General features: G+C 45.2%; 1 protein-coding gene across 3 annotated transcripts in view; it reads left to right on the top strand.

The window, feature by feature from the left end:
- Positions 1–22,825, top strand: part of LOC147698899 (uncharacterized) — a 223,693-nt gene that overhangs the window by 31,538 nt on the left and 169,330 nt on the right. For all 3 annotated transcript variants that reach the window (XM_086935517.1, XM_086935515.1, XM_086935516.1), the window contains exon 2: positions 11,323–11,419. In XM_086935517.1, the coding sequence (XP_086791643.1) occupies positions 11,362–11,419 (58 nt within the window). In that variant the 5' untranslated portion in view covers positions 11,323–11,361. The remainder of the gene's footprint in view (positions 1–11,322; positions 11,420–22,825) is intronic.

Genomic DNA, 22,825 nt, shown 5'->3' with positions numbered 1-22,825 from the left:
TTTGGGTTTTGGGGTACTGTGGTATTTTTAGGTTTTAGGGCTGGGTTTGGGTTTTGGGGTACAGGGGTATTTTTAGGTTTTAGGGTTGGGTTTGGGTTTTGGGGTACAGGGGTATTTTTAGGTTTTAGGGCTGTGTTTGGGTTTTGGGGTACAGGGGTATTCTTAGGTTTTAGGGCTGGTTTGTGTTTTGGGGTACAGGGGTATTTTTAGTGTTCAGTTTTTTTTAAAATACGACTTTAAATAAATTAAATTAATTAAATTAATTAAATTAAATTAAATTAATTAAATTATATTAATTACAATTTATAAAATAATTCAATTACATTAATTAAATTAAATTAATTAAATTACATTAATTACAATTATAACATTTATTAAATTAAATTAATAAAATTAAATTAAATTAATTAAATTACATTAATTACATTTTTAAATTTAATTAAATTAAATTAATTACAATTTTAAAATTAATTTAATTATATTAGTTAAATTCAATTAATTAAATTAACTTAATTACATTTTTTTTTAAAAGATACACTTACCTATACTTACGTTGTAATGGTATGCGTTGTAATAGCATCTGCTATGTAATGACATGCGTTGTAAAGGCATGCATTGTAATGGTTCCTGCGTTGTAAAAATTGCGATGTTACAGTCTGCGTTGTAAAATAACGCGTTGTAACGTCATAGATCCCTCTTGAACTCATACACCTAGTGAATCAACTGCTCACACATCTATGCACAGAGTCACACACCTTCCAGTCACACACACACACACACTCAGTCTCCCATTCAAATACTTGGGCAACCAATCAATAACCCATATAGCCACTCATATAGCTACTGAGCAACACATGCAGCAGCTTACACAACAACAGACATACTGATGCACACATTCAGACAGTTTAGTCACTAACCCATGCATTTAGTAGGACACATTTAATCACTCACTCATAGTCAGTCACACACCTACTAAATCCTTCATCCAGACACTTATACATCCACTCATTCTTCAATATGTAAAACATATTTAAACTTTACAGAAACAAACAGTCACTGAATGATCTCATCAGTTATGTCATCAGTGATGTCATCAGTGATGTAATTTGAGATGTCATCAGTGATGTCATCAGTGATGTCACTGACCATGTCATGAATGATGTAATATGTGACATCATCAGCAGTGGATTGTGGGTACGCGAAATATAGTTAGTACAACTAACTATATAGGAGCAATTTCAATGGTTTTTTAAAAGCTAATTCCTAACTATATAAGGCCTGAAACCTATGGTTTTTAAGTGAATTTGCAAGGTTTTTAAAATGCTAATTCCTAACTACATAAGGCCTGAAACCTATGGTTTTTTAATTGAATATATTATATATATATTTTTAGTGTAAAAGGTTATTTGTTTTTGATATTTGTGAACTTACCATTATGAGTATAGAAGACAATATTTTTGTGATTGATATTTTTGACACAATATTTCTGTATCACAATATTTTTGATTTCAATATTGTATCAGTGATCCTGCAAAAATCCAGTCTTACCCATATATTGCCAAGGAAGCCGGAAGAATGGGTGAAATCTCAGTCTTTAGAGAAGGATTTTTCGTAGTGACTAAACATTTGCGGATTTCCAAATTGTTGCAAAGAACCCCTGTGTGAACTAAATAATATATATCATTAAGAGTCACAGTACTATGTAAAGATATAGGAGCCTCATGAATCGTGTGTTTTATAAATTGCTCAGCAATCCGGAGGAGGAACCTTTTGTTACTGGAGCTATTAATTCAATACCTGTAACGGTTGTAAAATGACTCATTGGTGTTAGACTCATTCTTATGTGGTGAACTTGATTTCAGGGTGAGCTCGAACGTCTTCCAGAGTAATACGGTTCCAGACCCTAAGGATCTTCTCACACAATTGCACTAAACCTTACCATAGTTCATTGAAGGGCATGACTGGGGTCTAGGTGCCTGGGGATTGTATAGTTCTTCATTGATTCATTAGCCAAGCTAGGAGCCTCGCTGATGCAGTTGGAATTAAAGTCTTTTTTTATGCTATTGATTTTTGCTCTGTATGTTATAATAATAATAGTTATAATAATATTAATTATTATAATAATAATGCGATTTGTAAGGCACTTGGTTACACCTCAACTGTGTACCCCTGCACTGGCTATAGCAGCGTCATATTTAAACTTCAGTTCCACAGTGTATGGTTTTCTCCACTGTCTTTCTGTTTGGTATCCCTCCAACTTTAGCTCTGCTAGATCACCAGTGGACCTATCTTTTGTTTAACTCTGACTCTCATGGATTTTATTGGAGTTTTGAGCCAGAAGAGTTGTCTTAAATTTGAGTGAATATTGTGTTAAATGCCTCTATTATTTCATCTGTAATGGGGTCTTTTAACTTTGTGTTACATTTACCAAAGGCTTGAAGTAAGGTGATGGTAGTTGCCTCAAGACAAAATGTTACCCAAAGTTTCTCTCACTGACTCAAACTCCCAGTTGCTTAGCAGCATCTCACACATGGAATTGAAATAACTAAAAGGTGTCCTGCAGTAAATGCGGTTTGTTGGCTAGTGAGTTAAAGGTTGAATGCTGCCAGAGCCTGCTATTTCCATTTTCAGATGCCAACTACATGTACAAGTAATAATAAATATCCAGCAACATTTATACATATTTTATTTGCAGTTGAAATCTACTGTGGGGGAGGCTTGACATGCTGTTGCCAAATAAAACCCAGTTAGCATTGGAGTTACATGAGTAATAGGCGTTTCTGTCACTGAGTGCCATGTTCTGGGAACCCCTTGTTCCGAGTTAGCCAACCAATCTTGGGGGTCCATTACGATGACGGGCGTACAAAGTCCGTCCGCCACCGCAACTGCCAAAGAGACCGCCCGCCATAGGTGCGGCGGTTGCGCCTTACTCATTAGGATGCCCCCGCCACACTGGCGGGCGCATCCTGCATTTCTTACATTGCGGTGGGCGTTGCTGTCAGAGGCACCCGCCGAAATGTAAGAAATGCATGTCGTGCATTTGCATGCACAACGTGACAGGCACTGCGCAGTGCCTTCCACCTTGCGCATGCAAATGGTACCCCCCATGTGCCCCCCCTGCTCACCCCAACACCCTGGGTGCCCGCAATGGGCCCCCAAAAGCAAAGACCGCATGCCTTTCCATGGCGGCAAAGCCCCATGAAAAGGCTGATTTCTGCCATCATCCTAATATGGATGCCGGTGCCTTGCAGACACCGCCACCGTATTAAACATGTTTTCCGCCCGGTTGACGAGTCGACTGGTGGAAACACGGTGGAAGGTCTTTCCATCCGCCGCGGACCCCCAGCCATCCTAATATGGTGGACAGTCTTTTTGGTATGGATGGCGGGCGGATGGCCCTGCCGGGTCAGCGTTGGCTACTGCCGGCCGGGCGATCCGCCCGCCATCCTAATGGGGCCCTAGATGATTACGTTGGATTTCGTGGATTTTTCCTTTTGAACTATCGAGGCAGGATTTACTCACTCTGATTTCTCTCACTCTGCCACTTTCCCACTTTTTGCAAATGTTCTCTAAGCTAGTCAACTTGAGGATTAGCAAGAATGTCCAAAATAAGAGGTTAATTTGCCTTTGTACCGTTTGCCAAGGAAATTGGATGATTCTTAGTGGAGTGGTGTGGCTCACTGGTTAGAGGCGGCAGACCCGAGAGCAGAGAACGGCCCGGGACCAGGGTTCGATTCCCGACGCGGCAGGGTCTCGGACCAGGATCAGCGGACTCGATAATTCTCGCCTCGGTGCCTACTCCAACCAGAGAACACACTCGGCAACTCTGGGCATTAGCTTGCCTCATCTCCACAACGGCCCCTCACAAACGCCCGGGATGCCTGGTTTCACCTTGGAGACTCCCAGGAGGGACTATCTCACAGGGAAAGCCAGGACGGGTTCCCCAGCGGTCTATAGCGCTACGAGGCCTGCGGTACGGGTAGAAGTGCGCTTTATAAGACACTTTCAATTTCAATTTCAATTTCAATTTCTTATGGCTCTTGAAATCTCTATGTTAGGACTAAGTCCAAAATATCTCCAGGACAGACTTACTCTATACCTCCCTGACAGGAATCTAGTATCAAAAAGTCAACTTCTGCTATATCCTCGGCGCATTTGTGCATCAAAATATGGAGGCTGGGGCTTTTCCTATGTCGCCCTCACCACTGGAATAGGTTCCCTCTGTTTATTCTCTGTAATTTGCCCGGGAAGAACACAGCAAGTCACGCTATAGGTGGAAGATGAGGCCTGCACCACTGCCCACCAGCTGTACGGAAAAACCGTGAACGGTGCAGTGCTGGAGAGAGACGTGGTGGCCTGGTGATTGGAGCTTCCCAGCCCACTCACACTGTGGACCAAACTCTCTGCCAGCAGGAGGACTGAGCCCGCACCAGCTCTGCAAGTCTAGACAGGCACTGCCTGCATAACCCTGCCATCCAGTGCTAAGCGGGAAATACTGTCACCATGGAAAAGCAGGAACGGAGGCTGCAGCTACCCCGATCGGCCAAAATAATCTGCTGCCACGTGTCGATCCAGGAGGACTCCATCATAAGTAAGGAGTGTCCAGATGACCCCACAGAGCAGGGAGAAAGCCATAACCCTGCACCCCACCAAGTCTGAGGCACACCAAGAGGTGTGTCAGTCCTCCCACAGCCTCCCAGCCTGACCCGGTCAGCAGCGCTCCGCCCCTGCCTGCTGACCCTCTACCTGCAGCAAAGAAAGGGAACCAGCACCACATACTCACCCCACAACCTCTGCCTCGCTCGCAGCAACCCACTGTGTGACCCTGCTTGACCATGTCTGTCTCCATTAGCGCCCACGAGGTAGTGACGAGGGTGCCCACCGTGCAGCACCCTTGGAGACCGCGGGAGAAATTGCCACCCTGCATCTCTCCAGGACATGGACAGCACAGGAGCAAACGTGTCAAGCACCACCAGCCCCCACAGCATGATGCCTGCAGTGTGAGGAATTTGCTGGGCCTGTGCTGGGATTAGCATTGCACCGCCACCTAGTGTCTCTCTCTCTCTCTCACCTCTGAGGGGAAACTGCCAGCCGTGATCCTGGTAGAAACAAAAAGAGATATGCGGAACACAAGTGGAATCATCAAGCAAGGGACATAGCCTCATCAAGAGCTTTGATTCACCTGTTTTCCCTCCACACCATGGGTACTCACAAACCTTCTCTCGTGGGCCAAATTTACAGTGTGGTTTGTGTCCGAGGGCTGCACCAGTAGGGGTGGGGTCAGTAGGGGAGGGGCGGCGCAAGAGCTACAAAAAAACTGTGACCATGAGGTTGAACACAAGTCCCTGCAACGGACACCTTCGTCCATTGAGCCACCGGGCCTGGTATACACACAACTCTCTCTCTCTCTCTCTCTCTCTCTCTCTCTCTCTCCCTCTATCTCCCTCTCTATCCCTCTCTCAACCTCTCTCTCCCTCTCTCCCTCCCTCTCTCCCCCATCTCTCCCTATTTTTCCCTCCGTCTCACTCAGGCTGTCTCACTCCCTCTCACTCCCTCTCACTCCCTTTCTCTCCCACCTCTCTCTCCCTGACTCCCTCTGTCTCACTCACTCTGACTGTCTCACTCTCTCTGTCTCCCTCTCTCTCTCTCTCTGTCTCCCTCTCTCTCTCTCTCTCTTTGTCTCCCTCTCTCTCTGTCTCCCTCTCGCTCTCTGTCTCCCTCTCTCTCCTTCCCGCTCCCTCTCTGTCTCCCTCACTCTGTCTGTCTCCCTTACTCAGTCTGTCTCCGTCTGTCTGCCTCCCTCAGTCTGTCTCCGTCTGTCTCCCTCCCTCTCCCTTTGTCTGTCTCCCTTTCTCTGTCTACCTCTCTCTGTCTCCCTTTCCCTCCCTCCCTCCCACGCTCTCCCTCTGTCTGCCTCCCTTTCCCTCCCTCCTTTCCTTCCCTCCCTCGCTCTGCCTCTGTCTGCCTCCCTTTCTCCTTTCCCTCCCTCCCTTGCTCTCCCTCTGTCTGCCTCCCTCTCCCTCCCTCCCTCCCTCGCTCTCCCTCTGTCTGCATCCCTTTCCCTCCCTCCCTCTTTCTCCCTCTGTCTGCCTCCCTTTCCCTCTCTCCTTTCCCTCACTCCCTCGCTCTCCCTCTGTATGCCTCCCTTTCCCTCCCTCCCTCGCTCTCTCTCCCTCTCGCTCCCTTTCCCTCCCTCGCTCTCTCTTCCCTTCCCTCCCTCCCTCGCTCCCCCTCTGTCTGCCTCCCTTTTCCTCCTCGCTCTCCCTCCCTTTACCTCCCTTGCTCTCCCTCCCCCTCCCTTTCCCTCCTTCCCTGTCTGCCTCCCTCCACCTCCCTCCCTCGTTCTCCCTCGCTCTCCTTCCCTTTCCCTCCCTCCCTTGCTCTCCCTCTCTCTGCCTCCCTTTCCCTCCCTCCCTGGCTCTCCCTCTCCCTGCCTCCCTTTCCCTCCCACCCTCTCCCTCCCTTTCTTCCGTCCCTCACTCTCCCTCTGTCTGTGTCTGCCTCCCTTTTCTTCCCTCCCTCGCTCTCCTTCTGTCTGCCTCCCTTTCCCTCCCTCCCTCGCTCTCCCTCTCTCTGCCTCCCTTTCCCTCCCTTCCTCGCTCTCCCTTTCCCTCCCTTCCTCGCTCTCCTTCCCTCCCTCTGTCACCCTCTTCATCGCACCCTGCCGACAGCTTCCGGGCACACACACACAGAGCTGGGAGAACTTCACAGGTCTTTAAAAGACCATTTGTATGTTAATGAGGCTTTCGTATTTCACCTCTTAGCGCCCCTGCAGCTCCACTCTGACTATCACTGGAATGCCCGGGCCCCCACAGAGCAGGAGAGTCTTGGCGCGCAGTGTTTGCAGACACACTTTAACTTTTTTTTTTTAAACACGGGTAAATTGTCTGAAAGGTCCACGGGCCACCAGGGAAGGCTTGCCGGGCCGCTGGCGGCCCGCGGGTCGTACTATGAGTACCCGTGCTCCACACCTACACAGTGTTCCTTCCCAGACCGGCACCTCGAACGCCCACAAGGTCTGCAGCACTCAGGAACAGTTGCAGTGGTCTCCTCAATGCCCGCAGTGCCACCTAGTGGCCAGTATAAGGTACCACGTCTAAAAAAATATACATATATCTAAACGCTTTTGCACAAGACTGTCCAGCAGCACTGATAAGGCTGCAGCGGCCCAGAGTGACAGCCAACTCAACACTGAAAAACCAAAGGGGATGATGGCGGAGCGTTGACAATACAAACACTCACCCTAGTCAACTGATCTAGGTTTAATCCCTCACCATTCTTTAGCTCACTCCGCCACCCCAGTTCAGACATGGCCATATGCAAATCAGTCTGACCCTGTGCCTCATGGGAACAGTCCAGCCCGAACTGCCAAGCTTTGTTCGCCATAAGTTGGCAGGGTATGCTCAGACGTAAGTCCCTTGCTCACTTTGACACTGGATTCAAGCAAGCCGGACTGAAGACGGCTGAAATGCCAGAAACCGGTCCTCAGTAGCTTGTTTCCGGTCCAGGGAAGGCATGGCTTGGCAGTTCGGGCTGGACTGTTCCCATGAGGCACAGGGTCACACTGATTTGCATATGGCCATGTCTGAACTGGGGTGGCAGAGTGGGCTAAAGAACGGTGATGGATTAAACCCAAATCAGTTGACTTGGGGTGAGTGCTTGTATTGTCAATGCTCCATCCATCATTTCCTTTGGTTTTTCTTTGTTTGCCATAAGTTGGCAGGGTATGCTCAGACGTGAGTCCCTTGCTCACTTTCCCACTGTATTCAAGCTAGCCGGGATGAAGACGGCTGAAATGCCAGAAACCGGTTCTCAGTAGCTTGTGTCCGGTCCAGGGAAGGCATGGCTTGGCAGTTCGGGCTGGACTGTTCCCATGAAGCACAAGGTCAGACTGATTTGCATATGGCCATGTCTGAACTGGGGTGGCAGAGTGGGCTAAAGAACGGTGATGGAGATCCCATACATCTCCACAACAGCAACGGAGCACAAAGGGGACAAAGGCACCACAGTGTCCTCCCTCACACTGCCTGAAGAAGGAGTTGTCAGTGACCCAAGGCTGACAAGAGGAGAGTCGCACACCACAAGTGGCCAGCCGCCATTTCAGCTCTCTACTACTCGTGGAAGCCATTCCCTGAAGAGGGCACACACGGAGTAGGAGCTTCAAGAAGCTGCCTGAAGAAGGAGCACCCAAATTGAATGGCTGCTCATCACGCAGCCAAGAAGAGTGACAACCTGCATGGTCCAGAGACCATTGAAGTTAAAAGGACCTGTTGGCCTTGTTGGAACTTGGTGCCTGTCACTGCACCCGGAGAAGAAGCAAAAAGAAGAGTGACAATCCTGTCACCTGGAAGAGCTGGACATACACAGGCGCGCCCAGGAAACAAGAGGAGAAGCATCAGGACTTGTAGCGCCACCCCGCCAATAGAATTCTCCAAAGACACCAGACAGCCACCAAGGCAGACCAATGGCCCTGGAGACAGCACCAAGGGAGAATCAAGTGTAATTCGTAGCAAGCGCAAACCGCGAAGCTCCCATCGTTTCACAGTGCGACCGTCCAGCCCTGAGCGTCGGCAGTCAGAGTCGAACAGCATCCCTGCTCCTGACCGCAAATGCCAGAGGTGAAAGAACAGATTCAGAAGAGGCAAAGTCACATTGCTACGATGTCCCTCCAGACACCTCCTCTACTAGCTGATCATCGCCACCTGTCGTCCAGGCCCAATGGCAGCTACGTCATCAGTGTCATGTGCATGACACCGCACTCAGCAAGAAATGTGGAAGTGTGACCGGAAGGTCTACACCAAGAATCGGACAACCAACTGAGGTCAGAAGGGGAAGTTGTGAGTGGCAGGGCCGGACAGTGAAGAGAACCTGAGCTACAAAAGGAGTGAGTCCTGACCCAGCGACAGCAAGGGAAGAGGGTGATAACCTGAGTAGGAACTGGCAACCGCACAGCGGAGTCTGAGAGTAAGATGCACAGCCTGCACAAACCGAGTCTCAAGCCTTACGTTTCTCACCGTGTCTATCACTCGCCTGTCATCAACGTCTGAACAGCCCAAGAAGTTCAAGTGATCGGATGCAAGTGCCTCCTCTAAAGGACATGGAGGTACCTGGCTACTCCCTACCTCAGGTGATAGACTCCAGAATGAATGTCTTCAGCCATCAAGACAAGTCATCACTCACCATCGTCCAGATTCACCACAAGGCTGGCAATGCCACCATTCCAGACCTCATCAAGTGTGTCCACCGACACCATCTTGAATAAAAATGGATTGGAACTCTACACTGTTGCCAAACCTGCTGATAAGCAAAACCCTGCGGCAGCGAGAGCATGTCCTGACCAAGACCCATACACCCTTGAGGTTTGTGCAAGAGACTGGCTAGTGGCTCCTCAGCGGTTTTGCAGCCCCCCCCCCAGTCGGCACACACACAGCCCCAGCGCAGCCTACCAGCAGTCCTGTGGTAGGCCTGACCCAATGGCCTCCCCAGGCAGGAGAGGTGGAAGAGACAATGCCCCACCGACAGGTCACCAGACCCAGCAAGACAGTCTAACAAAGCCTTCGGTCGACCCTGCAACGATTCAGTGAACTTTCACCAACGGACTCCAATCATAATCTTGACGCACCCAGTCAATGAACTGTTGTTATCCACCACATACCATCCTCCATGTCAGCAAAAGGAAGATACTTGGGACTAAAGGACATGCTAACACCGGCACGTTAATAGTGCGTAGCTTACATCTCCAAGCAAGCGTTTGGAGGAATGTTGTGTCCTGCGAGACATGTTCTAGTGTCTCGACAGGAACAGTTAGTAGCCACTCCCCTATGGGAGTGCGCACACTTGCATCTCCACATGCATCCCTCACAGGTGTCACGAGTGACGTAAGCCTGTCAATAAAAGGGCACATGCTCGTGGCCAGGTCCAGTACCTAACCACTGTGTGTCCGTGTACCATTATTCCTCAGCATGTGGGCCTAGGGCCCACGCCAACACAACACCAAGAAATATGACCACACACTATGTGAGTATCATATTTACTAAAAGACTGCTGTCATTTGCAGTTTCCGTGGTCCAAAAAAGCCCCAAACAAAATAATCCAAAATATACAAAAGAGAAGTTACAACTCTTAGAGGACAAGCAAAGATGAATTTTACCTGGTAATTTGACTAATTACAAAGAAATATGGAATTCCACCCGATTCCTTGCCTTCTAAGTCATCGTGCTAGAAATTAGGAATAGCTTAACAGCTAAATTTGAAAGGAATCAACATTTCACTCGTTCAAAAAGAGTAGATTCTAGTAATGAATACATATAAAGAATATTTATGTATCAATACCACAGAGGTGGCGATAGCAACTCAGCATATTTGGATAATTCCAAATTTGTATTGAATTTTTTTTTTCTTACTATCTTTGGCACTGTTCGACGAATGTGCATGAAACATCCATTACGTTTCTTCATCAAGCATGGCCTAAAAATAAAGGGCAGGAGTTCCACGAGTGATATTTGTCATTTTAACTCACGTAAAATTATTTGCTCCTTCTTATAGAAAGAACAGCTGAGTGGAATTACACCAGACTTGACATGTAACTAATACTTTACTCAAGGAAGTGAAGAGAAATTATTGTTTAAAACATGTTCAGGCTTGGACATGAATGGTTACATTTGAGAGATATTTTGTCTTATTATCATGCAGATCCCATGTGAATGCGTGAAACCACGGCGACGCCACTGCAACAAGTGAAAGCACAACATTGGATTTGGGAGCTTTTCTCCCGTCGTCCATCGCAAATTCAAGAATTAAGCTGCTGGGTGCAAATCCATTGTGCTCTAATTAGTAGGCCATCAGAGAAAATGTTCTGTTGCAGCTGACATTACCCAACAAAGTGCATTGCTGAAGGCCATGAAGGGGTTGGCCACCCCGTTGACTGCAGGATGGGGCCCTGTGTCAAACCAAAGGGGATGATGGACGGAGTGTTGAACATGGCAAGCACTCACCCCCAGTCAACTGAACTGGGTTAAATCCATCATCATTCTTTAGCTCACTCACTCCGCCACCCCAGTTCAGACATGGCCATATGCAAATTAGACTGACTCTGTGCCTCATGGGAACACTCCAGCCCGAACTGCCAAGCCGTGTCTTCCCTGGACCGGAAACCCCTGCAACTTAAATCTCTCTTTCTTTGTTGTATATTACAGACTTGCTGTCCGCAGAGCTCCGACAACACTTAACTCACTCTCTCTTTCTTTTACGTTACTGTCATAATTGCTAAAGTCACATATGCGAGCGCCCCTAACTTGCACTCTCTTTTGTTTTATATTACAGTATAGTCGTGAGCGCTCTCTACCGGCCAGTGACTGAACTATGCATTCCAGGGCTTTGGCTGTGGCTTTGGTCCTGATTCTTGGGACAACGCTTTCAGGTGAGTTCCGAACATGTTCTAAATGACTGAACTGATGGAGGTGCAGAAGCCTGGAATTGGCCAAACACTACCAATTCGGAGACAACCCAATAAATAAGTACTAATGTCCTGGTTTGCCAAAGTTTTTTTCCTGGCTTAATGTGCTAAACCAGGAAAAAATGTCCCTCATTAGTCTTAAGACCCTCTGATATCTGAAAGGGAGGCCTGTGTGGCGAAGAGTTTTGCCCTGCCTTCAAATGGTCTTAAGACTGCTCCTCCAAGCCTAAAACAGTCTTAATCTGACATTTGAGGCAGAAGAAGGTTTAAAGATTGCTTAATTTAGGAAGTCGTTTTGGTGCCTTAATCCCTAATAGTTGTATGATGTATTATCAATAACAAAATATTTTGGTTCAACTATGTCTTTGTAAAACTAGGGGGCAAGGTTTTGGCGCTGCCCCATGTTTATGTGATATCTTAAATCTAGGGCTGCACCAAGGTCCATGGGTGTTGTGGGGGAACACCCACCACCATGCCCATGGAACTCCTCTTTGACGCAGAGTAAGGGAAGGCATTCACTTGCGCTGCTTTGCTTACTCCATATCTACAAAGCCACGAAAAGTGTTGCAAAGTGACTTTTCGTGGCCTCGTAGATATGGGTAAGCCCAGTGTGCTGCCGGAACGTCAAGAAAAGTGACGTTCCGGCAGTTCTAAATAAGCCCCAGAGTGTCCAGATTTTCTAAAGTTGATAGGGCAGAAAGACAGTTGCACATCTTTATTTTAAACTACAAGAAGTGACCAAGGGCCTCATGTACAAAGGGTTTTGAGAGTTTGCAAACCCTTTAATTTGGTAAATTAGAGGGTTTGTGAACCCTAAATTCCTTTTTCAAATGTACCAAACCCATTTAGCAATTTGGAACCGGTTTACTGAATTGCTAAATGGGTTTAGGAAGCCATACTGAATAAGGCGTGTCTAGGACGTCCCTTCCGAAGACCGATTTCCTATGCTCGCAAATTAATTAAGGGACTAATTTATGAGGAATTGGAGTAGGGCAGAGCAACAAGACTTCTTGCTGAGCTGCACTATGCCAATTTGAAAGGGTAGGAATTCACCCTATTTCTGAAATACGGTGCATTCCTGTCCTTTCTGCCTGTGCTGGTGCACAATTCGCTGCCTAGCACAAACGTAGGCAGCCTTGCACCATGGTGCAAGGGTGCCTCTTTTGCAGACAGGATTGTTTTGTGCAGAAAGGGGCATTTTACTCTTGCTATGTGGGCTGTAGAATGCAGCACACATGGAAAGAGGAAAAAACTAGCAGAAATAAAAATATTTCCTCTCGTTACGCCTGCTCTGCGGAGGTGTAAGGTTTTGGCGCTACCCCAGGTTTACGTGATTAAGTAAATCTGGGGCAGTGTGTGAAAACCCGGTGCAACGCCCACGGAATGCCTCTCTGATGCAGAGTATATGGACAGTTTTTTATTTCAGTTTCAAAATTTGAAAAGTTGTTTGTAATTAAAGTAGAAAAGGATTATTTATCAACAAAAGTGTTAATTGCGAAACTTCACTAAAAACTTCATTCGGTTGGTATTTCACCCTTGATATAATAGGAAAACATAACAGTAATACGTGTTTATTAATAATGCTGGATTACTTAATTGTACTCTTCACTAACCTTATTTCTAGGCCTCATATCCCTTTAGCAATGAGCTGAACCTTCACTCAGTTATATCTGCTGTTTTTGCCTGTACATATCTTCGCATGTGTTTGTGAAAAATTACAGAGGCTCCATTTTTTTATCAGAAAGGGATTTGAGAACTTCCTGTTTCTCCCCTCTTAAGTTCCTGATAGATAAGCAGGATGTAATTCAATCTCTGATTGCTGCGATTCGTTAGGGAGGTGGGGGAATCAGTGCTTAATCTGTAAAAGAATAAGGTCCACATGCATGAAACAATTTTGCATTCGCAAACGGTTCAAATCGCAAAATTCGGCTGTTTGCGAATGCAAAATAGCCTTTCATAACGTATGAAAGGCTCTGTAGTTGAACTTTTAGGTAATCACAAAAATTGCAATTACCCAAAATTGCGACTACAAATAGGAATCGCAAATTGAGATTCCCTAAGCACATGTACCAAGCATTTTCTAAACGCAAACAAGCGTTTATGAAATACTTTTACCATCGACTTGATGTCTTAGCAGAAGCAGACCTCTGTAGGTGGATGTCGAACACACTAGACGCCGTCCTCCCTATGAGATCGGCAGGAAGAAAGGAAAAAAGACTACACACCGCCCCTTGGTACACACCTGAGCTGAGGGTTATGCGGAGGGCATGCAAAAAATTAGAGCGTGCCTGGAGGAAAAACTGGGAAGTAGCTAGTAAGACGGAATACCGAACGGCAATGAGGAGCTACAAGCTCTCCATCCGGCTAGCTATAATTAGTTTTTTGAAGAGAAAATTAGTAATGCCTCCAACTCCTCAAGAGAAACTTTCTTGGTGGTTAAAGAACTTTTGAGGGTTCCTACACCTTCTGCTCCCAAGGAGAATTTGGAAGACAAATGCAATAATCTGGCACAGTACTTCCATACAAAAATTGAAAATATTCTGATCTCCCATCCCCAATCCAGGATAGGACTTGAGCCTTTGGAGGATGAGGGCCTACCTTAGAGGACCTTGGAATCCTTTGGGCCAGTCACTAAGGATGAAGCCCTTAAAGTCTTACGCTCTATTAAGAGTGGCTCTCCCCGGGATGTTGTCCCCATGAGGATTCTTAAACAGGTTGCCCTTCCATTGTGAAGCCCATTACCTCAGTTATCAATGCCTCATTAGGCGCGGGTATAGTCCCACCCAATTGGAAGAGTGCAATAGTAAAAGCCCTCCTAAAAAAACCCAGCCTAGACCCCCTAGATATGGCTAATTACAGGCCCATCTCGCTCCTCCCAGGACTTAGTAAAATCACGGAAAAATTGGTTAACTGTCAGTTATCCAATTTCCTTCAGTCCAACGTGTGCTAAGAAGCTCCCAAACAGGCTGTCGCCCGGGCCAAGGCACTGACACCGCCTTGCTGGCAGTCACGGAGGAGGCACGCTGCATTTTGGATTCGGGAGGATCAGTGGCAGTGATCCTCCTGGACCTTAGTGCAGCGTTCAACACTGTTAACCATCGAGTGTTACTCCAGCGACTGTCAGACGCCGGAGTGAGGGGGACATCGCTGAACTGGCTCAGGTCATTCCTCAGCAAAAGATCTTTCCAGGTCTGGGAAGGGGGCGCACGATCGTCATCCACCCACCTCCATTGTGGTGTGCCCCAGGGCTCTTCCCTGAGTCCTACACTATTTAACGTGTACATGGCCCCCTTGCAGGATGTGGTGGCTCCATTTAACATCAAGATCGTGAGCTACGCCGACGACACCCAACTGGTGTTCGCCCTCTCCCAATCCACGGACAACTCCCAGATACTTCACGCCTGCCTCTCAAAAGTCTATTCTTGGATGGGGGACTCAGCATTAAAACTGAATGGGTCCAAAACGGAGATAATGCTGATGGGACTAAAAACTCCCTCTCTCCCCTGCTCGGCCTGGCCCAGCTGCCTAGGACCCCCTCCCGAACCCAAGGCTGAGATCAAGAGCCTGGGCATTTGGTTGGAACAAGATCTTTCCTTTAGGACCCAGGCCTCCAAACTAGCGGGTGTCTGTTTTGGCCTCCTCCGATTGGTACGCAAAGTACTGCCTTTGATTCCTTTTTTATCTCGGAAGCTCTTAATCCAGGGTCTGATCATGTCCAGGTTGGACTTCAGCAATGCGATCTACCTCGGTGCCCCTGAGATCACTCTGAACAGACTTCAACAAGTTCAGAATGCGGCAGCACAAATGCTATACAACATCCCCATGTCTCGTTCGGCCAAACCAGCACTGAGGGCGTTACACTGGCTGCCAATACAAGAAAGGGTCAAATTTAAATCCCTCTGCCTTGCGCACAAAATCTTGCAAGGCAAAGGCCCTCCCGTCCTTCAAAAGATGGTGATCCCGTATAAAGCCAGCAGAACCTTACGCTCAGACCAGCAACATCTGACCGTTGTCCCCAGGATTAAAAAGGCCCGATCAGGAGGAAGGAGATTCTCCGTTAATGTCGCTACCCTTTGGAATGCTCTCCCCCTAGGTCTACGCGCGGAACCATGTCTTTTGCGTTTTAGAAAACAATTGAAAACTTTCCTCTTCTGCTGATCTTTTCTGCCTCTGCTCTCTGCTAGTAATACTCTGTTGGCAAAGCGCTGGGATGCTCCAGGGTAACCGTGCGCTGTATAAAACCGATCTAATAATAATAATGATAACCATGTGCAATTTTAAAAAATGCACTCAAAAAGCATTGTTTAAAGAGCCATGTAATGCACACATGCGCTCGGGCATGTCTGTGCTTTATATGTGCACATTTGTTTTTTGGATTGCTTCAGGGGGGCCTGGGTCCCGGGGCACCCTTGGGTTTGCAGTACCTAATTTGCTTAATAACACATAGGTAATTGCAAATTTGATAATGCAAAACCATTCACATCTGTGGGCCTTTAGGCGCATAGGAACTAACGGAGTAGTATTACCTATAAGCGATTACCTATTTGCGATTGCGAATCTTAAAGAATTGGTATTGGGTGATCACTACTTTCTCACATACCATTTTGCATTCCTTAAATAGAAATGTCTTAAAATTCGCTATTTAGGGAACGTGTCCCTAAGTGCTGGGGTCCAACAGTTTGCTCAGAAGCCTGAAGCCAGTGCTTTGAAGGTCAGGGTGACGAATAGCAAGCCTGCATCGTCATGTTTGCATGTCATGCTTCTTTTATCCAACACCAGACACACCCCGCCAATTTATCTGACTGTTTCAAGTTCTTGTTCATCACTGATTTCTTTCTTTGTTACTGTTTTACGGTCTGTTTCTCCCTCCTCCTCCTTCCCCTCTCTTATGTTTTCTCTCTGTCATTTTTTTCTTCATTTAAAATCTTTATTTGATCTATTAAAAAAAGATCATAAAAGCACAAATGCATTATATCAAACCGTTAAAAAGACCGTAACACAATTTACAATAATAACATTTTAGGTAAGCTTTACAGTAATTCAAGTTAGTGTGCCCATTGACTTTTTTTTTCTCATACAAGCCCACAGAAAAGATGCTACTGAGAACCAAAGTTTAGAAATAGGGAGACACTGCCAACATGCGATCAAAGTTTAGAATTAGGGAGACACTGCCAAGAGCTCAGGGTTGAGAATTGCTTGCGCTTCTCAGTTAGGACTGATGCCTCAACTTGGCCTTGCCAAAAATTCCCTAAGAACAGACTTGATCCTCAGCAGACCCACAGGTAGATAAGCGTATATTTATTGTCAGGGTGGCAGGCTAGAAGATGTCGGATTTCAGTGGCCAGCCCTCCTACGAAATATTCACCTAGCTCGGTCATTTTATCTTTTTAAGTTAGAGATATTTTATTTGATTTTGAAAGCGAAATGAGGAAACTTGTCTTATCAAAAATTACAGCAACGGTAAATTGATAGATTTGCACATTTCTAAAATAGTAGTAAAAACATAATTAATGTAAAACCCTTTTATGAATCTTGACTTAAAACTGTCAAAGATATCAGGTTTTTGCCTAATCTGTGCCAGATCCAAAGGAAGTGATGCACTTTTTCTATCGCCACCAAATACAGTGGAGCATGAGAGCTGGTGGTTGAAGCAGGGATCGGAGAAAGAATTAGAGAAAAATAAGAGACACAGGCCTCCACATTGAGTCTCGTCACTTCCGGTGTCAAGGAAGGCTGCAGGCTGCAGTGGATCTCTATAAAATAAAGAGATATCTTAAGTAATTCCTCAACAGAACACTGAATGTACGTGTAATGTTGAAATGATATTGTGTTATGGGGTTACGCTGTGAGAACTGACTGTTTCTTGCCATAAAAGTTTCTTTAATGTAGATGGTTGACATATAAATACGAACCCACGGCAACACAGCAAGCAGGCAGACAAGCGGAGAGTAACTGACTCTCACTCGTCAACCAGAGCTCCAAATTCTATCAACCAGAAAGGTGAGGCATAAGGGTTCGGACGGAATTAAAAGATACAGAAACAATAAACTCATATACATAACCTACATACCACATCACCCCGCTTTCCCTGCAAACAAAAAAACAATTAGTCCAGAATATAATCATCCATCAATTTAGATGGCAGCCTGATGGTGCGATGGCTGCGAGAAAGCCGTCCCTCAACACCAACTTGTGAATTTGGTTGAGAGGGCGAGCCTCCGAACAACACGTCCAACAGGAGCACAAAAAGAATCAGAAGCAGCAGGTACAATGGGATCATTTCCAGAACCAGAAGACTCAAAGGGGATGCCAGGATGAATACCAATTGTTGAAGAAAATTCATTGTTTTCATCTCTATCATCATAAACTTGTTTACAAATCTCAGCTTGTTCATTTGTGAGTTTCACCACTCGATCCTTATTCCACCATCCCCTCCCATCCAACAGAAGAGAAGGTTTACTTATCTCATTACGCGTACAGGAAGAGGAAAGGTAGATTGACCTTTAGACACTAAAGGTTTCTTAATGAGAACCTAATCATTTACTGAAAAGTTCTCAGGTTTGACTCTAGAGTTGCTGTCATAGTACTTTTTTTGCTTGACTTGTTTAGACAAAACTCTACTTCTGATGACATCACGATCATCACTCTCAAACCTCTTACCAATCAAATAGGGACCAGCACTAAGATTAGAAAACCAATCACGGATCAATTTTGAGCTTGCTTCCCTACCTCTGAGAACTTTGAAAGGAGTGACTCCAGTGGTGCAATGATGTGAAGTGAGATAAGCTCAACTTTCTCTTGCAAGAAATCAGCAACTTCAACATTAGCTGCAACAGCAATCTGAATACCTTCCCTGAGAATGCAATTTGCCCTCTCAACAAATCCATTAGCAGAAGGATTGTACAATGCAACTTGGTAGTGTTTAATATCAAATGTATTCAAGAAATCCGTCATATCCTCAGAGACAAAAGAAACACCATTGTCCGTAACAATGGAACTAGGTGCACCTTCAATTTTGAAAATGTTCTCTAAAAAAGAAATGACAGAAGCGGAGTTAGCCACCTCAACAAAAGAGTAATATAACCAGTAGAGATAAATAGTCTATACCAACAAACAAATATCTAATTCAAGATGGAGGAAGATTGAAAGGCCCAGAAAAATCAAGACCAATTTTCTCTCAATGCATCTCAGGAAAAGGAACTGAAAACTAAGGTTTTTTGTAGAGTTTCTAGTGTTTATCTGAGACAACACACTAGGGACATTTCAAAACAAAATTGACAACCATAAAACCCAAACCTGGCCACCAGTAAACCTGTTTGATTTTCTTTGTAGTAGCAGACATACCCATATGCCCCTCATGAGCAATGGCAGCAATCTTGACCCTTAATAAATGAGGAGGCACAAATAATCTGTTGCAAATGGAAATGCCAATTTTCAGAAGATAGCTCCTCGCTTACCTGTGCAAAAGACCTCAACTCACTAGATTAGGCTTTACTAGTGGGCCACTTGTTTCTAACAAAAAACTTGACTTTCTTCAAAATGTCATCTTTTTCCATTGCTAGGACCCAATCTTCATGTGAACATTTACTACCACTTGCAGGTACTACATCAATGACACCAACAACACAGTAATCATCAAGGTCATCTAAAACACTGAAATTGCAAGGTAAAGGGATATGAGATAAACAGTCAGCACAAACATTCCTTCCACCTTGGATATACTTGACATCTAGATCGTATTTTTGTAATTTGGAAAGAAGCCTGACCAGGGATTGCAGGCGCCTTACCCAAACCATTACCAGCTAAGAGAAACACCAAAGGTTTGTGATCAGTACAAATATCACATTTCGTCCCCCAAATGTAGGTTTGGAATTTTTGCTCAGCCCAAACAACACCCAGGGCTTCCCTCTCAATGGTGCTCTAGTGGCACTCAACTTCAGAAAGAGATTTAGAAGCAAAAGCAATGGTATTCTCTTGCCCATCTGTCCACTGCCCAAAAACAGCTCCTAATCCTTTAAGACTAGCATCAACAGTGATAAATGAATCACCAGAAGGATCAAATGAGCATAAAGCACAGGCATTGACGACAAAAGATTTGAGCTTCTCAAACGCTGTAGACATGGAGTCACTGCAGACAAATTTCACACCTTTTTTAAGTAAATCTCTCAAAGGTTGCCCAGCAAGAGAGTAACCAGGAACAAACCTGGTGTAGTATTTGCAAAGGCCAAGAGAAGAACGTAAAATATTCTTATCAATACGCGCAGGAGCATTTTTAATGGCCTAAAGGTTACAGAATTTTGGCTTGATCCCTTCTGCAGAGATAAGATGTTCCAACCTTATTACCAAAATGTTTGCACTTGTTGGATTTGACTGTCATGCCAGTGGAATTAAGTACATTAAGTACCTTACATAAGGGTTGAACATGTTCATCTTTGGACTCGGTAAAAACAAGAATGTCATCTTGAAATGCCTGAACATACGGCCTATCCCCAAATAACCCATCCATGAGCTTTTAGAAGACACTTGCCGCGGATGAAAGTCCAAATGGAAGTCTGAGATATTTAAAATCACCACATGGAGTTACAAGCACTGAAAGAGGTTGAGATTCTTCAGAGAGTAGAATCTGGTGATATGTCGAATGTAGGTCAATGGTGGAGAAGAATTTGGCATTACCAATATTGGCCAACATCTCCTAGATGTGTGGAAGAGGATGGCAATCCACAAGAATGTTGTGATTAAGAGATCTGAAATCAACACACAATCTGAGATCCCCAGTCTTTTTTGCTGCCTAAATAACCAGAGAAACCCATTCTGAGGCATCAATGGGTGCAATGGTGCACTCCGATTTGAGTTTATTCAACAAATGTTTTAGGTCCTCTCTAATACTAAGGGGAACAGGTCTCACTTTGTGGACAACAGGGGCAGCACCACTGTTAAGTTTGATGCAGTGCTCAAACCCCTTAACAGAACCCACAGCATCTTTGAATACACCATGGAAAGAGTCAACAAGGTGTGAAACAATATCATCTTCTGAGTCTAGGAGCAGAATGTCCTTATTAAGAGGACCTAGAGTGATAGGAGGACCTTGCCCAGGATACAAAATAATTCCTAAACATGCAAGATCTTTCCACCCAACAATATCCCTGACATTAACAGCTATGATGGGTGGGAGGGAGTTCTCCTACAACGCAGCCAAGACCTGGATCCCCTGTCAACCTCAGACGCCCCCCAACATTGCACACATTCAGGAAAGACCTCAAGACCTGGCTTTCCGACTGATCCAGAGCAGATTTCCCCCCCAGCGCTTTGCGACCCTCGCGGTTGAGTAGCTCGCTTTCTAAAACAACGGATTGATTGATAACAGCAACATAGATTTTGGTTTTGGTGAATCTGTCCAAACATTCCACCAGCCCCCAAAAGAACCTAATAAGTTGATAGCCTGCTCACTAAAAGCCTTAGGATTGATGTCAGGGGACAACAGAGAAGTACCAGGTGACCATGATTCATAAAATGTACGGTCAGCAAGAATAGTAATCGGGGCAGCAGAATCAGCCATGACAGAGATAGATCTCTCATCGACAATTGCATCAACAATGGGTCCCTTAACGGAGGTGACATTGGAACAATCAGTGATATCCACAGTGAATAAGACATTTGTAAATTTCTTCTCACATTGTTGTACTTCAAAGTCAGTATCATCCACAGAAACATTTGAAATTTTGACTTTGCTTAAGGAAGAGCTAGCTCCACCTCTACATACACTTTGGAAGTGACTAAACTTGTTGCAACACTAGCACTGCTTACCAATAGCAGGACATGTTGGATTGTTTCCAATGTGGTTCTTAGAACCACAGCGAAAACAAACAAGCTGTTTGCGAGGAGGTTGTCCCCTACGACTAGTTTTTGTCAGAGACTTGTTTGATGCTAACTGCACAAACAACATCATCGTCACACACAACATTGACAGAAGAAGGAGAGGGAGCAGAGTGGCTGGGTAGAACTTTGGAGGTGACAATGGACCTTTCTATGCTCAAGGCAATATCCAATACTTCAGTAAGGGTAGGATTACGACAAGTAAGTAAACGCTCTTGAATTTTTTTAGAAGACTAGTAAAAAACAAATTGGTCTCTAATATGAGTGTCAATGTTAGCACCAAATTTGCACTTTTCAGCTTGAAATCTGAGAGAAGCAACATTGTCTTCTATGGATTCATAGGAGGATTGTTTGCACATAGCAAAGTTGAAATCTTTCTAATAAAACATTTGACACATCAAGATATTGTTTCCTTGTGTGTTCTTTTGGTTCCAAATAAACGTTCCAGCAGAGTCTTCAGAGGTTGGAGCTGGAGAACGAGGAAGATTAGGAAAAATTCTTTGACTAGCAATTCCTAAATGGTTGAACAGCATAGCCATGTTCCTCGAAGGTGTATAACCTTCATCATCAATGGCCGCTAAATAGTTTTCAAAAATACGAAGCCATTCTAGCAATTTAATATCTGGTTTACCCACTTTTTGTAATAAGGGTGGTGGTTAAATGAGACCGTGATTACTAGCCATGAAGCAGAGAATATGAACAAAAATGAGAAAATTGGCGCAACAGATGTGATAAAGATGAAAAGAAAAACGTGTAGATAAATATGCAAATTACCAGAAAGTTAGTGTAAAATATGTGCCAATTAGGCGTAAAATAATGTCCCACACAACAGGTGTGCGGATCACCGAAGTAGTAAGCAAACAACTATGAGCACCAATAATGTGCCACACAGCAGTTGTGCGGATCACCGACGTTGTAATGTAGCAGAAATGAATACCTGCACGTAAGGTGTACAGATCATCGAAGTGTAATAAATGCCATTGGAAATTTTAAGGAATAATGAAAGGAAGAAAGAAATGCCAAAACAGATGTGTGGATCACCGATGCTACAACTAGGGTGTAGACGCCAAGAAATCAACAGGTATCGCACAGCAGGTGTGCGAATCACAGAAGAAACTGAGGGGAATATTACCAAGGGCCTCATCGCTGCTTTAGCGGGAATTTTTCCCGCTAAAGTGGCGATAATTTAATCACCCTATTACCTAGCTGTCGCTAACACCAGTTAGCGAGAGCTAATAGGCGATAGCGGGCATTTAGGGGCCCACTTTGCATGTCAGCGATAATTATCGCTAATGACATGCAAAGTGGGCGTGCCAAGATGTTAACAACTGGAAACAGTCGCTAACATCGCTATCCCCTATTACCAACTTTTGAAAATAATCGCGCTAAGCGCGATTATTTCCAAAAGTTAACGCCTGCCCAGAGTAGTTCTTAGCCATGTTATCCAATGGTAGGTGGATAACATGGCTAAGAGCATTTGCTCGGTAATGCATGAAT

Source organism: Lissotriton vulgaris, chromosome 8, assembly GCF_964263255.1.
Source record: "Lissotriton vulgaris chromosome 8, aLisVul1.2, whole genome shotgun sequence".
Taxonomy (NCBI): Eukaryota; Metazoa; Chordata; class Amphibia; order Caudata; family Salamandridae; genus Lissotriton; species Lissotriton vulgaris.
The sequence above is the reverse complement of the archived record's forward strand: the minus strand, read 5'-3'. Positions and strand labels throughout refer to the sequence as shown.